Source organism: Zygosaccharomyces rouxii (assembly GCF_000026365.1).
Source record: "Zygosaccharomyces rouxii strain CBS732 chromosome G complete sequence".
NCBI lineage: Eukaryota > Fungi > Ascomycota > Saccharomycetes > Saccharomycetales > Saccharomycetaceae > Zygosaccharomyces > Zygosaccharomyces rouxii.
In genome coordinates this window covers 1,211,904-1,227,760 of record NC_012996.1, presented here as the reverse complement: position 1 = coordinate 1,227,760, position 15,857 = coordinate 1,211,904, and the positions used below count along the sequence as shown (strand labels likewise).

General features: G+C 36.8%; 7 protein-coding genes and 1 non-coding gene across 8 annotated transcripts; 4 read left to right on the top strand and 4 right to left on the bottom strand.

Annotated features, from left to right (window-relative positions):
- Nucleotides 1-77: 77 nt before the first annotated feature.
- On the bottom strand, nucleotides 78-1,544 carry GWT1 (glucosaminyl-phosphotidylinositol O-acyltransferase; the record flags this gene model as incomplete). Its single annotated transcript, XM_002498596.1, has 1 exon — nucleotides 78-1,544. The coding sequence occupies one exon, from the start codon at nucleotides 1,542-1,544 to the stop codon at nucleotides 78-80; it is 1,467 nt and encodes a 488-aa protein (XP_002498641.1).
- Nucleotides 1,545-1,710: 166 nt separating this feature from the next.
- On the bottom strand, nucleotides 1,711-3,777 carry DPB11 (protein kinase activating protein DPB11; the record flags this gene model as incomplete). Its single annotated transcript, XM_002498595.1, has 1 exon — nucleotides 1,711-3,777. One exon carries the CDS (start codon nucleotides 3,775-3,777, stop codon nucleotides 1,711-1,713), a length of 2,067 nt encoding a protein of 688 aa, XP_002498640.1.
- Nucleotides 3,778-4,022: 245 nt separating this feature from the next.
- Nucleotides 4,023-4,093, bottom strand: ZYRO0G15158r. Its single transcript has one exon. It is a non-coding gene; the product is annotated as a tRNA-Gly (tRNA).
- A 1,595-nt stretch (nucleotides 4,094-5,688) lies between these two features.
- On the top strand, nucleotides 5,689-8,772 carry SIP4 (Sip4p; the record flags this gene model as incomplete). The annotated part of the gene is made up of 1 exon (XM_002498594.1): nucleotides 5,689-8,772. One exon carries the CDS (start codon nucleotides 5,689-5,691, stop codon nucleotides 8,770-8,772), a length of 3,084 nt encoding a protein of 1,027 aa, XP_002498639.1.
- A 162-nt stretch (nucleotides 8,773-8,934) lies between these two features.
- On the top strand, nucleotides 8,935-9,702 carry NTR2 (Ntr2p; the record flags this gene model as incomplete). The annotated part of the gene is made up of 1 exon (XM_002498593.1): nucleotides 8,935-9,702. One exon carries the CDS (start codon nucleotides 8,935-8,937, stop codon nucleotides 9,700-9,702), a length of 768 nt encoding a protein of 255 aa, XP_002498638.1.
- A 317-nt stretch (nucleotides 9,703-10,019) lies between these two features.
- Nucleotides 10,020-10,976, top strand: ARG3 (ornithine carbamoyltransferase; the record flags this gene model as incomplete). The annotated part of the gene is made up of 1 exon (XM_002498592.1): nucleotides 10,020-10,976. One exon carries the CDS (start codon nucleotides 10,020-10,022, stop codon nucleotides 10,974-10,976), a length of 957 nt encoding a protein of 318 aa, XP_002498637.1.
- An 83-nt stretch (nucleotides 10,977-11,059) lies between these two features.
- On the bottom strand, nucleotides 11,060-13,546 carry TRL1 (tRNA ligase; the record flags this gene model as incomplete). The annotated part of the gene is made up of 1 exon (XM_002498591.1): nucleotides 11,060-13,546. One exon carries the CDS (start codon nucleotides 13,544-13,546, stop codon nucleotides 11,060-11,062), a length of 2,487 nt encoding a protein of 828 aa, XP_002498636.1.
- Nucleotides 13,547-13,793: 247 nt separating this feature from the next.
- Nucleotides 13,794-15,668, top strand: EXO70 (GTP-Rho binding exocyst subunit EXO70; the record flags this gene model as incomplete). Its single annotated transcript, XM_002498590.1, has 1 exon — nucleotides 13,794-15,668. The coding sequence occupies one exon, from the start codon at nucleotides 13,794-13,796 to the stop codon at nucleotides 15,666-15,668; it is 1,875 nt and encodes a 624-aa protein (XP_002498635.1).
- Nucleotides 15,669-15,857: the final 189 nt, after the last annotated feature.

Sequence of the window (15,857 nt, the reverse complement as noted above, 5' to 3'; positions counted from 1 at the left end):
ATATTCATATGTACATATAGAAATGCATTTTTAGTTAATGGAGTTATGGAAAACTGCAAAGAAATAGGCGTCTATCTTCATATTTTGATGAAGATTTTTTTCTGATAGAGGATAACAGCGGCAGCTGTTAAAAACGATGAATATAGAAGTAACGTAATCACAGAAACCGTATTTGAAGCATCAATGGTTACCATTGACATGTTGATCAGACCTGTAGTCACATTTGAGAGTAAAAACATGAGTAATCCATTGCAGTTTAATGCTTCCAATATAGTAGGTATCTTGTAGTTAGCATCATTGAGCCCAAAGATAATGTCAATTAAGCAGTAAACGGCTAATCCACCTTGGTTGACTCCCACAACCCATATAACATAAGGTAAATTGGCAAATCTTCTAGATACGTCGAAGGGAAGCACAGGCAATACGAAGAAAAATAAAATGAAAAACGCCCCAGTCCAAAGGAAAAGTCCTGTTAAAGGGCTTACTGTGGTCCATTTATCCCACGATGATATTTTTTGGGTGCCTTTTGGTTCAAGTAATGGGTCAACCGATGGCTTGTAAAGATTATTTTTAGTTGGTTTGTTGCCCAAAATGTAGAAGCCTGTGGTTTGTCCCCAGAGGAAGATAGAACAATAACCGGTGAAGGATACTATACCTTCTCTATTGGCGCTGAAGAAATCTGTACGAGGTGCCAAAACCAAAAAATTTAACACTTTCTCGTTTCTAGCCAATATAATCTCATAAATAATAGATGTTGCTGTCGCAATGGCAAATCTTGGAATGTAGTGAGTAATAGGCTCTAAAAACACAAGCACTGGCGGTAAAAGTGATAAGGTGATGAAGAAGTTCCAATGAACACCATATTCTGTAACATGTTCCTGATACTCTAAATTTTTCACAAAACAGAGTCGAATTAAACCAATGATTAACAACGTTACCATAGATCTTACGGCAATGAGAGATTTCTTGGCTAGACTCAGTTTTCTCTCTGGATGAAGGCGTTCTTTTAGAAGGGCTCTTGCAGATACAAGTCCATTGCTGAATACGAATGAACCAACCCCCAAATCCATTAAAGAAGTTCCCCAAGTCTCAACTTTGGCAAATCTCCTTGGGAAGACTGGGAAATCCACCGCTAGAATGGCAAGTACAGTGAGAACGAGCATGCCACTACGATAAGCAGTAATAAATGGTTTTTTGGTCAATTGGAACTTCTGGGGATCTGCAGAACCAGCCTTTTTCTTGTGAGTAGTCTTTTGAGAACCTGCTTGCATTCTATTGATAAACCATATGGAAATACAGGGGACTGAAATCAATGTGTACAATAATCCAACCCTACTAGAATACGTTGTAATGCAAAGAAGTGGGCATACCCAGTTCAATGCAAAATCCACCATTAGATTCGAGCCATAAGTGGATGATGACAACAGATTCCAGCAGAAATACACAAGAGGAGCCACCGCTGTAACGGTGTTGATCTCTTCGATGGACCCCCCTTGAAGGCCAGTAACAAACTGTTCCTTACGCTCCCTCAGATCGACAGACATTGGCAGGATAGTTTCCAGAATTCAACTTTTGTCAATTAAACTCCGGTCCTTCGAAGTGTTCAGTGATTAACGGTTTTCCCCCACGTCGCGTGTCTGCTTCTAATAAACGCCAGTAAAAGTGAATTAACTCATACACATATATATATAAATTTAGTAAATGCAAAGATTAGGATCCCAATTCCTTCATTTGTTTCCTTGTCAATCTTCTTATTTTCCCCTGGTTTACGTCTTGAGCCGAGTTACCATAAGTCACTTGAGTAAAATTTACATCAACATTCCCTGGGGTAGGTTCGATTGGATCGAAATCCAAATCTGTTCCTCCCACATTGTTAGCCTCCTCTGACATTAGATTTCCCCAACTGGAGACCCTATCATTCTTTTTCTCTGGTTGATGACGTTTGGAGGGGCTTTCTCCTGGATTATTTTCCCCATAATCTGGTCTTTTAGGTGGATTTGTTCTTACTTTCGAATGACTTACTTGATTGACTTTGCTCAGCACTTCTAATCCAGATTCTTTGATGGACGGTGTTACGGATGATGATTCCCTCGAAAAAAATGGAGGTTGTGAACCCTTCTTTGGTAAGATATCAATTGCGAAATTTTCCCTTGTCCCTCTGGGACAGATTATGCACCAATTGATATTGTTTAAATAGACGGTACTTTTCTCTGAGGAGTGAAGACCAGATGAATGTGCCAGCAGATTCATCAGAAATGCTGGTGTTACTACCGGTATAGAATGCTTTTGTTTAACGAATTCAATTTTCCGTTTCATGGAATTACGAAACACTTGATTAGAAGTTTTACTCTTTTCATCTTCTTTCGCTTGCAAATGGAATAAATCGCCATATTTGTTTTTCCACAAGGGGTGTGAAGTGGGTATACTAGGTAATGAAGATAGATTGATTAATAATAGATCTGTGGAACTGTTTAAATATTCCGTAAATTTTATTCCCAAAGGTTCCATGATCTTTAATATTTTTGTAAGGTGTAATAATTCAACACCTTTAAAACCAGTAATGGAAACTTTCAAAAAATTACTTTTATTATCATGCAGAAGTGATTGGGAAGGTTTTAATATTACATTTAAGGATCGTAAAAAAGGTTTGCACCATGAATCTGGAGGGTCTATCAATTTTTTGTAGTGTAAACACCTTTCTATGAAAAATTCTGTTACAACACCATGGGAGTCTATGCCTTCTATGGGACAGTTACTGGGTATTATATGATATTGAGCTGAATCCTTGGATAAGATTCCCGCCTGTTGTTCAATGACTTTTTGTAAAATGGTCGCATGATGTTGGGAAAACTTAGAATCTATGTTAAAAGTAATGTCTTGGAAAATATAATGCACTGTGGAATCTTTTTCATGTAAGTTAGACTCTTCTATCTCTTCTTTAGGTAGCTGTGGAGTTATAGGAGCAGAGGTTGGTGATGATAATGACAATTGAGGTGCATTCGACATAGCTCTTCTCCACAATTTATCACCTTGAGGTTTGAATTTGATTCTTGGATTAGTCCTTGTTACTGAATTAGTGGTTGGATCTCTAATTACAGAAATCGGTTCAGCCAACGAATCCCAACAGTCACAAGAATTTATTCCAATTTGATCCAGTGTGGTTCCAGGTTCGATCGTTTCTAATAAGTAATATGGATCAAACTCTAGCAATGCATTTCTTTTATGACAGTCTAATACCCATTTGGGATGAATTATAGGAATCCCCAATTCCATTGCTGCTTTTACGCGAATACCATCTAGTGAATCAGATACAAATACAACTAACGTTCCTTGACTTTTAGTTTGACAATCCTTGGTAAAATGTGTGCTGTTACATTTAAAGCAGCCTTGTAAGTAACATAACTGTTCTAATCTTTGTAAAGTGCAAATCTGATCATCAACTCTACCAATAAACACATATACTCCATCGAGGGGCGGTAAAGAGTACCTTGATCTTAGTAAATCCAGTGCTCCGCTTAATTCTTCGCCTGCTAACCATCTTTGATAAATTGATTCAACAGATTCCGTAGAAACAAATATAATGTCTTGACGATGTCTGACTGCAAATTTGTATTTCTTTGTGTCTTTTGTCTTACCGATGACTAAAACGTTTACTTGAAGAGTTAAATCTCTATTGAAAAACCCACCTAATTTAACAATCTTTTTGGAAATATTTCTTGAGCAACTCTCATCGTTGAATCCAGTTGGACAAAACGTTATACCTTGGAAAGGTTTCATACGTTATTGTAGAGAACTCAACTGTTTAGTGTTGATAGTTTTGTAGATTTTTTACCGATAGATTTTTAAGACGCGATGCATACTCAATGATATGTTGTGGGAATAATATACAAGGAGAACGTACAGGCAATGGACGAGTTATGATCTTGATAAGATCGTCTATGATACAGCTTGTTAGGTAGAAAACAGTTCTTTGTCTTTGCGTACAGTTAGCCTTTTTTGAAAAGGAAAAAGGAAAAAATTTATGCGCAAACCCGGAATCGAACCAGGGGCTCATCGATGGCAACGATGAATTTTACCACTAAACCATTTGCGCTACTTACTTGTTGTTGGTTTACTTTAATATCATAGTATCTTATAAGAGTACGAATTCTGCTTGATTCATCAGCTAAGTATAGTGTGTATCATTATATTGGACGTGTTAGTGACAACTGACCCTGTCCGATCCATGCTTCTAAGATAAAGTATTTGTCTATGATTCTTCACCTCCGCGGACTTCCGTCGGCGGATAGCTTATCAGTTTATACGTGTATTGATACTACGCTTTTTTCTCTATCTTTCTCCGCTCTGAATCTCTTATATAAGAGATTAAAGATTGAGGGAGCAGTACCAGTCTTAAGAACACATCATACTGAAGGGAACCTAGCGCTATAAATTTTTCTTTTACAGCTCACTTATGTAGAAGATCCCGATATGAGTTAGTATGGCAATTAGACGCATCAAATAAGTAACTACGAAGATGAGACTTCAATAAGGGATGGTACTTGAATGGAACGGCCTTCAGACATATGCAGTGAATCATTCAGTTCTCGCCTAAATAAGATCTTCTTCTTCTCTTTTTCAAAAATTCCGAGGTATTGCCTTCTTCGAGCAGACCTTGATTATTCTGGGGGGGAACTTATTTACTCCGAAAATTGCACTTAATATTTCGGAGGTCGAGATACAAAGTTTGTTGGATCCATGCATCTAGTATGCATGGTTAGTAGGCACTTCGGTAAAACCAAGTGGTTGTGCGATCGGAAAAATTCGCCCGTTCGGAGGAATTCAACTGCGTAATGCGGGGTAGAGAGAGGGAGACGAAAGTTGGAAGATGACGTCATTGATTACAGGCGCGCCAAAATTTACAGAGAATAATCTCCATCCGGTCGCCCGCGAAAAGACCGTGACTATTGGACCCTGCTCCGGTGTTCCGGCCCTTCAGGGCCGGCCATTCACCGGCCGGTTATTATGTTATTATTTTATTCTTTTTTAGGGGCCATGCTTTGTCCTACTCCCCCACCCCCGCACATATGCATTATTTACTCATCATGACTCTTCTAGAATCACTCAGAGTCTTCCGCAGCGCAATAGTTGCCCACATTGGTGGGCGGAGCGAAATACCTGGTCTAGTTCCCTCGTCTCCGTTGCTGCCCCTTTTTTCCTCTCCGATTACTCCTGCTCGTCTCAGTGCACGTCATAAAATAACCGCCCACAGTAATTAACAGGTTTTTTTTGCAACACGATGACGTACTATATCCTTACCAACTCTTCTGAATCCAGTTCTAATTCTGATCCGAAATCGAAGTTTGAGAATGGCATTAGTAACGGTAACAATAAAAGAGTGAACACATATTCTCATACACAGGGAAAACGGGGAATAACCGTAATAACAATACTGATACTAATTCTCAATAATAATAATAATAATGGACATAGGAAAATAAAGTTTCTTTTGTTATTTTGTTTTTTTTTACCTTTACCTTTGCCTTTACCTTTAAATTCAAATTTACTATCGCAACCTCAATTTGGTGTTTTGAAAGAGCATTTAGGTTTAAAAAAGAGGTTAATTATCGGTCTTCCTTTCTTCGAGAAATGTGGAACATTTCAAGTTCTGCTTAAAAGGTTTAATCACAGAAGATAAATTGTTTAGTTATGCCAGTTGAAAAAAAGGAGGGCAAGAGGAAATATGGTCAACCGCGGCCACCTCAAGGTGAAAAAGCATTACTGATCGCCAAGAATAAAAAGATGAGACAATCACAGGCCTGTGATAGATGTAGATTGAAAAAAATCAAATGTGATGGTATGAAGCCAACTTGTTCCCAATGTACTAAAGTTAATTTTACATGTAGGACAAGTGATAGGTTAACTAGAAGAGGTTTCCCCCGTGGTTACACAGAGATGTTAGAAAGCGAAGTTGTTAGATTACAAAAAATATTAGAAGGTAAGGGAATTAGTGTTGAAATAACTGATGAAAATATTAATAGCAGTAATGATAATAGCGGTAATGATAATGATAATGATGATAGTGATATTAAACCAACCATGATACCATCTACATACGGTGATTATTCACAAGAGGAAGAAAGGAGTCTCTCAAATACGAATGGGGGTGGTGAGTTGGAATTCCCATTTGTTAATGATACTTTTCATTATTATGATAATTATCGGAGGGATGAAAATTATATGGGCAATAGTACATGGAATATGCTAACAGGCTCATTACCGGCACCACCCGATGAGGCTACAAAAAGACACTGTGAAACTGATTCTTTTATCAATTATCAATTATCTGCAATGAAAAATATTTTACAATTGGATAGTAACTTTCTTTTCTTACCCAGGTTCCTTCTGGTCAAATATGATTACAATTTACCCAAACTAGTTAAATTACTACGAACTGCAGTAGCAGATTTCGGTAAATTCGAAAATTCATTAGTACCGATTCTATATCCATTTGATAAATGGGAGAATGATTTGTTACATCATTTAATTCATCAGGATGCTAGTTTGTCTACAATTGACACAGATGTTAATCCAATAAGGTTATTAACCTTACTTTACATCATTCAACTTAACTGGTCATGTTTTAACGATTTTAAACTGTTTCAATTGACGAAAATGGTTTGTTTATCCTCAAAGACAAAATTGGAGACGTTACAATGTATTTTATTGGCAAGTTTTTATTTTATGGGAGGCCAAACGTCATCAATTATACATCACTCAAGTGATAATTCACAGGTTTGGGCGACAGAATTACTTCATATTGCATATTCAGTGGTTTTAAATTTAGGTCTTTATGTTAACTCAAAAAGAATGATTTCGATCCATCCCAATTGGGAAATTTCACCTCAAAGTCATAGGGTAGTTACATTTTGGGTTTTCCAATTTTTAGATTCCTGGTGGACATTATTACAAGGCTTACCCAAATCAAACTTTTTAGTTGATGAATTTCGTCCACAATCGGTAAAATCTTTAAACGTGCCATCCTTAACACCATTCACATTGCTTCTAAATTTCACTGCAGATTCTTTAGATGGTTGTAATTTGTTGCATACTTTATCAGGTGGTCATTCTAATGGTAAGTCTAAACTTGTCTACGTGACGGAATCATTTCGTCGGCTACTCGTTAAGTGGAAATTATACCATCAAATTCAAGATCATGAGGATGATTTTGATCCTGATGATGATAACGGTCATGGGTCAACCACTCTAACAAAACCTGATATGGTTGAGATTCAATTGACATTGTTTTATTTGATCATATCTTTTCTTTCGAATGAAAAATTTACACATCCAAATAAAGGTGAATCTTCTATTACTGCTACTAATGATTTTGACAATACATCATTGCATGGTTCCAATTTAGAAGAAATTGCGTATGAAATTTTATCGTTATATTCACTTGTTTTAATGGATCATGCAAAGTTCGAACAGCCACAACAGTTAAAGGTTGTGCATTTACTGCCCTGTCATAATAGGGACATTATTCGTCTGTGTTTAACCACTTTAAACAACTGGGTATTAGCACCAGGGAGTAATAACGATGAATTAAAGGGTCAAGTACATTGGAAATTTGATCGTTATCAGAGTATGATAAATCAATGGTGTAGATTTTACCTGGCTGATAAATTACATGATCCACTTTTACAACAATTAATTGTTTCGTTTAAATTAAATTTGAATGGCGGTGGTAACAACAATGGGAACCATGGTCAAGCCTTTTATAATTGGAATGAAATAGACTATTTGGAGAATGTTGACATGTTTAACGATAATCCTCAAATATTCACTAAAAATCAGTTGTTAAGATCAAACCCACATGCAGTTATGGAACAGTTTGATATCTTTGCACCTAAGGTGGATGGTGGTAGACCAATTTTTGATAATATTCAACCTACCACTTTACAACGACAAGAACAAAAACAAAAACAAAAACAAAAACAACAAAATGTCATCAATGCTTCAAATTTGAATGAGAGTCGAAAGCCAAGAAGTAATATTAGCGAACATGATAGTGCTAATATCATTGACATGTCGAAACATAGATCACAAATTTTAATTGCTAATGAAGAAACCGATGATGGTTATGCTGAGGATGATGATGATGATGATGATAATGATAAACCGTTGGAAATTCCCTTAAGCAGAAGAACGGGTTCTTTGTTCCAAAGAAATGGTCATAAAAATGATAGCAACAAGTTATCTGTGCATCGTGGTAACGATCGACTAAGACGGCATACATTAGACCACGTTTTTTTAGGCCAGGTACCGCAATCAGATGTTAACAATTTGAATGTGTCTGGCTCTAATGAAACTCATCAAGAGGGGCTGGCTCCCTTGCAAAATGGTGAAGGAGAAGGAAGGGCAACTTCAAGTGGGACGCATTCACTAGAAAATTATGCATTGAACGCCAATACAAATAAAAGGAATCGGTCTCAAAGTATTAGCGCTCCACCTAATTCGGATCCAAATGGTGCATTGATTCCTGCTACATCAACAACAGCAGAAGTGGTAGTACCAGAGCAAAATGACGTTTTATTTGAAGGATTCATTGATGAAGGTGCTCATGTAAATCCTTCCAATCATGATCAATTCGTTGAGACACCAAGGGCATTAGTCGATATGTTGATGTTACCACCTCAAAATCATCAGCATACTCAAGTAGTGAATCCTTCATCAACTTTAACTGCTGGCAGTAGTAGTACTACTCATAATGGAGTGTACAAGCAGACTTGAGTGACTGCGTGTTTCTGTTTGACTTGCATTTTTGTAAATTTATTTATACTTTTGTTTTTTTACTCATTGAAAGGTTCGATCGGAGAATAATTGATTAATCTTTTAGACACACACACACACACACACACAATGTATTTAAAAGTGAAAAGTTACTAGAAAGTAATGAAGAAAAGGAATAAGATTAAATTGCCCTCCTTGAAAGATGAGGATGTACCGTTTAAAGATGACAATGGTGCGAAACTAAATGTTGAAATGTTACAAGATGATTTTAACGAAGAGGACCCTCTGCCCCTTGTTGGTGGTCTTAAGAAAATGGGACAAATTCCGATAGAGACTAGTGAGAAAACGGAAGAAAAGCACAAGTACGATGGGTTGTTCAAGAAGGATGTCAAAGTTTTGAATTTGGAAAATATGGATCTCGATATGGATCCAGAACTGCAACCGCCGGAATCTTTCCAACCAAAGTCCAATTTCCGGGAGAAAGATTATGTCAAACTGCTAGACAAGGAAGAGAAAAAACAAATTACGGCTCAGATTAAAAAGTTTGGTGGTGATAGTGACGAGGATGATGCATTGCAAGAATTTGAAGACGATAGATTGGCATTGAGCAATAGGGAACAAAAATTGCAAGACGCCAGAAAGAAAAAACTAATTCAAGATGTAATCGCGGAGGATTGTCAAAACGAAGGCAGCAGTAGAGAATGGGAGGCAAATCTAATGAACAGGGTTCAAATACAGAGAGGTCCCACACTGCCTCCACTCTACAAGGGAATTATAGATGGAAATGCATTGGAACAAGAATTGTCGAGGGTTCAACAACAGAAGAGGCAACTAAAGGCAAAGTTGATTCTTTTACAAAACCAAAGGCACATTTTACGACATACGAGAGAAGAGTTAGTGACAAGAATCAAACAATTGGGAACCTACTAGTTGACTCATTGGTCGGTTGACTCATCGATCACAATTAACGAGGAACTTTACCAGCTGAAAAATTTGCTTGCTTTGGTGCCGTGCGTATTATAAAAACTCCTTTGGGTGGTATGGTGCCCAACGATATCACTGGGGATTAAAAGGTTGTGAAAAAAAGAGGTCTTAAGTTCAACTGACAACGAGGTTCATTACGATCAATTGAACTTTATTGGAGCCTGCTAACATTATCGTTGAAAAGCGGTTCAAAAGGACGAAAAAGGGAAGATTATTAGTTTTTCGGAGTTTTCATAACTACCAGTGTTTCTATTATATTCAACATGCGTCATCTAGTTTCGATTAAAGATTTGAGTGACAGGGAATTAGAAGTTTTAGTGGATAAGGCTGAGGAGTACAAGAGAATTTTCAAGAGACAAGATATCAATGAAGTGCAAAAGAATCATTTGAAGTTATTGGGGAGGACTGTTGCATTGATTTTCAGTAAAAGATCAACTAGAACAAGAATTTCCACTGAAGGTGCAGCAACATTCTTCGGTGCACAACCTATGTTTTTAGGTAAGGATGATATTCAGCTAGGTGTTAATGAATCATTTTACGACACAACAAGAGTTATATCTTCAATGGTTTCTTGTATCTTTGCTCGTGTTAATTCGCATGACGAAATTCTTAAATTGGCTAGAGATTCCCATGTACCTATTATCAATTCTCTTTGTGATATGTACCATCCATTGCAAGCTATTTGTGATATGTTGACCATTAAAGAAAGCTTAAACTACAAGAAAAACAAACTTAAAGTAGCATGGATTGGTGATGCTAACAATGTTGTTAACGACATGGCAATTGCATGCTTAAAATTGGGCATGGATTTTACGGTATCAACTCCACCAGGTGTGGAATTATCGCCAATTATTGTAAATGCTGCTGAAGAAATCTCAAAAAATAACGGTAGTAAACTGGTCTTAACTCATGATTCAGTGGAAGCCGTAAAGGGTGCGCATGTCTTAGTTACAGATACCTTTGTATCAATGGGTGAGGAATATGCAAAGGAAGCAAAATTGAAACAGTTCAAAGGTTTCCAAATTAATCAAGAATTAGCTCAACATGCAGATTCGAATTACAAATTCATGCATTGCTTACCAAGACATAAGGAAGAAGTCACCGACGAAGTCTTTTACAGTGATCATTCCATTGTTTTTGATGAAGCTGAAAATAGACTTTATGCAGCTATGGCCGCCATCGACGTTTTTGTAATCAACAAGGGAGATTTTGACGCTTAGAGGAAGAAGATAAGTGATGAAAGATTTGCTAGTATTTTTTTTTTTTTTTTTTTTTTTTTCTTAATACAAGTATTTAGTGAATTTCAAAAATTTATGCAAATGCCAGCTTCTATATCTTGACTATCCAGGTCGATACACTGAGAACCTGGCGGTGGATTGTTACTAAATATTTTTTGGCATAGTTCGTTGGAATAAAACGGTTTTACGCCATCTTGTAGAATACCAACGGTAATGTGGGGGATTGCATTTCCACAAGAAAGTTCGGATACAATGTGATTATGAGGGTCCAAGACTGCGGAAAGTTGCACAACCATAGAAACTATTTTCTCGTCCCAACATAATTTAATAGGTTTAAATTTAATTTTGTCACCGGTAGCCAAAATTTGTGGTAGATCCTCCAATTTTTCTAATTCTGAGTTGTATCTGTTTAGATAAGATGCCCAAAGTTGCTTAGTTTCTGGTGCACCATTTTTGCCCTGTGTAACATGACATAGTGTTATGTGGAATTTAGGTTGAAACCTGTCTTCTTCAATCAATTTAGATAAACTAGATTTTCTTTCAGAATTTAGTCCTTCAAAAGTTTTCTTGACAATTTCAATGATATTCTCCTTTTTTTCAATATTGGCAGAAAAATAGACCGGGCTGATTCTTTTGGATTTATCAGATTTTTTACCTCTGTTTTTGTCCTTATTTCTGTTACCACCACCACCGACTACTTTTTTAGTAGTTGGTTTGTACTCTAGACTCCTTTCCAATGCTTTTTCAATTTGTTCATCAGTGGGAATGTTGGGAACTAAAACAGGATACTTTTCATGCAATTTCTTCGCAGTTTCTTTAGCATTGATGAGAGAAGAGTTCGTATCTAGGGAATTCAAATGGATCACATAATCGAAAAGGTTATCTGGATCTCTGTTCTCATTAATTGGTTGGTATCTTTTCACAAACCCATTCATGATACCTAAAACTTTTTGTTCACCATAAACTGAACTTTTAATACTTTGATGGTTATCACCTCTAGCAAGAACTCTATCGATGGTCAATTTTTTCACTTTTTCCAAATCGTCGTAGGAGGCAAATGATAAACCAATAGTCTTAATATTGGTATAGTAGGGAAGATAATTTTCTCTCAATTGTTCGACCCAGGTGAATAACTGTTCACGTTCTCTACGTTGATGATTATTTCTGTCGACAAAGACACATTTGATATCTGGTTTGGCTAATAGCTCGAGTGATTTCTTTATGAGCATTGATTTGTCCTTACCTGTAATATCATCATTTTGAATATGCCCCCAATTTGGGAATAAATTAGTTAAAGTTAATGCAGTAGTAGTTTTACCACAACCAATGACAGAAATAGGGAAAATTAAGAACTTTGTCTTTTCATCCACAATATCAGAATCATTAGTGGCATTTTTCAGTTCTAATTCCTGAATCTTCTCCTGGTTCAAAATCTCCAATCCTGACATACCGTATGATTTCAAAAACATATTTCTTAACTTAATAATTCCAAATCCTTTCATGTACTGTTCACTTAGTTTAGGATCGTTGTCTAAGATGGGAATAACGAAATCGAGATAATTGTTGGTAATAAATTTATGCCTTTTGTACTTCAATAACCTAGACTTGCTAGAGATGTATTGTTTAGTCACTTCTCTCCACTGTCTGTACATTAAATATGGTTCTTCAAATTTAAATTTGAAGAAGAAATCTTGACCAGTTTCAGTCAAATGGGTTCTAATGACAAACCCCTCTACTTCCATGCCTTTATAGGTACCATCATGGGAGCATTTGTCCAAGAAAGATTTCAATGAGGTTATATCTGGTAGGTCAAAATACATAGTTGGTTTAAACCCATATTCTTGAGCAAAACCGTTAACCTCTTTCATGGGCCAAGTGACAAATTCAGGTTTGTTTAAATTTACACCGTGTAAGTACAATCCTGCACTGTCACCAGTATACTCCAAAATGTGTTCTTCGAAGGAATCATCACAGTATTCTGCCACAAGTGTCACGTTCAAATCGTACAATCTTCGGGCAAATTGTTTAACATCTACGTTTCTCTCACGTAGGAGATTCAACAAGTAGTTTCTACCGAATTCAGCATGGTTTCTATCCACATCGTCTCGAGGTCCAGTTGAGTGTTTGGAACAAACCACGAGAGTCCCGTCTTCAAGACCCGATATGAATATGATACAACCGTTGGATTTTAAAGTAATAGTATAGGGACCCACAGTGCCTTTAGCTATAGAGTCCCATTTGGTAAGACTCATTTCATCGATGTTAAAGAATTTGTCATAACCTCTAGTTACAATTTGTGGGTTTTCTTTATCATCTGTGATGAACAACCCACGAGCATTACAAGGTAGCGTAATATTCTTTTTACCATAATCCCATTCTTGGAATTTCCAGCTAACAACACGACGATCACTATTGAACAATTGACAGACTCTTTTGCTTGATTTACCACGACCTGAAAGTTCACTAGATCTCTCTAGGGATGCTACTAAATTTTTCACTTCTTTCACACTAGGTCTTTGCAAATTCATTTCTTTCGAGTTTTCAATATTCATTACACGCCATGGAAATGAACCTGAAGCTCTGAAGAGTGTTGGACCCTGGTATCTCTTAATTGATCTTACAAGTTAAGCTTATAATTTTTCAATATCAAAAAGCGATGAGGTTGACCCGCACACTGGAAAAGTTAGCTGGAGATAATCAATCAATAAAGGAGTTTAACCTTTTAGACCTTTAAATAATGGTAGCCACGCAGTATCAAGGGTTTGACATCTAGAGCTTTGGCAGTTATCACAATTGAAAATGGCTACGGAAATTGATGTGGATGAGGCAGACGTTCTTGTTTATACGCAGGGCCTAGAAAGGGCCAACAGGTTGACCACGGATATTAACAAATCACTCAAGAATATTGCCCTAACGTCGAGCCATTCTAGCCGCCTATTCACACCAATTCTTTCTAGAAACAATATGCTATCTACATTACAAAGAAATATTGAGAGTACACTCAATTCTGTTTCCTCAATTAAAGATTTGGCCAATGATGCATCTAGACACGAAATTATACTGAGTAAAGGTTTCAAAAACGTTGGATTGAAGCAGTATATCCAAGCAGTACATAAATTGGATGATATGTTAGATGACATCAAAGGTGGTAAGGAAAAGCATGCAGACAATGCGGAATTTGCAGGTATGCTTTCACATTTAACAGGGTTGATTAGATCAAGTGAAGTTAGTTTAAGGAAATACTTTGTTGCACTTCTTACCAGTATTAAACCTTTTGATCCTCAAATAAATATTAACAAGAAGATGCCATTCCCTTACTACAGCGATGAACAATTGAACGATATGGTTATCATTTTGGATTATTTCCATAATGCCTCCGATGATTCTACCGCAATTGATAAAATGGTAGCGGATGAGAGATGTGACTGGATATTAAAATGTATGGCTTTTCTGGAACCATTTGCCAAACAGATAAATGTTGCGGGTTCTCAACCTTATGAAAAGGGAACTAGTGGGTTGAACAGTTATGCAGAGGCGTTACTTGGTTTTATTGCCAACGAAAAATCGTTTGTGGATGATTTGTATGTGCAAGAATCAGATATGAAGCCAATCGTCTTTTGCAATATTGTCATACCGTTGATTACTGCATACACAAGATTAGTCAATTTGAATCTGGATTATGTGCGAAGTAATTTGGCTAACACGGGGATTCTCATTTTTGAATTGGCAGATAGTATTCATAACGTAAAACGTATCTTAAGAGGTACACCATTGGAGAACACTAAGCCGATGGAAGATTGTGCTGGAAGCGTTCACAAAGTTACCCAATTGTTGTTCAAGGAAGTTATTCAGCATGTGGAATCAAGAGTCAATTCGATGGCAAGTATACCGGCAGATAACGGTGTCACTGAAGCTACAGTAGAAACAATGTCACGTCTGAGGAAGTTCAGTGGTTATAGTAATGGCTGTCTGGAGGCCATGGAAAGTATCACAAGGGAAAGTTGGCTCCCTATGAATTTCAGAGGCAAGGAAACTACTTTACCAATTAATTCTGAATTACCTACTCCCCAGGCACGTCTTTCGTGTTTTTTCAGTGATTGTATTGACGTTCTCATAGTCAGTCTTGAAAGAAAATCACAGAAGTTGTTAATGCCCAATAGGGAACATGAAGTCGCTACTCCTAACAGTAAGAAGAATGATCATAAACCACGTATTGGTTTCTTTATCATCATGAATATGACTTTGATAGAACAAATTGTGGAAAAATCTGAAATAAACCAAGTATTGGGAACTGAAGGTCGCTCAAGGTTGGATAAATTGAAGAAACGTTACGTTAACTATATGGTTGCGGACTGGAGACAATTAGCTACTAACTTGATGGACTCAGTGTTTGTAGACAGCACAGGTAAAATTTCTTCAAAAGATAAGGATCAAATCAAGGAGAAGTTCCATAAGTTCAACGAAGGATTCGAGGAGTTGGTATCAAAATACAAACAGTATAGGCTCTCTGATCCTGGCTTGAAGTCGACTTTGAAGTCAGAGATTGTCTCCTTGGTTATGCCTATGTATGATAGATTTTATCGCAGGTACAAGGATTCATTCAAAAATCCAAGAAAACATATCAAATATACTCCCAGTGAGTTGACCTCGATATTGGACCAAGTAGGTAGGTAGTCTTTCAGTTAGTTAGGTAAATTGAATAAAGAGGAAAAATAAATATCAATACCTAAGTCAAAAGTTTATTGGGAAGTTATATCCAAGCTTATATACGTAACCATAGTTCGTCAACAAAGAATCAAAAGTGTTCATATCCAATGACTATAATCAAATCAATATGAGATGGCAAAAATGGAGAATAACAAC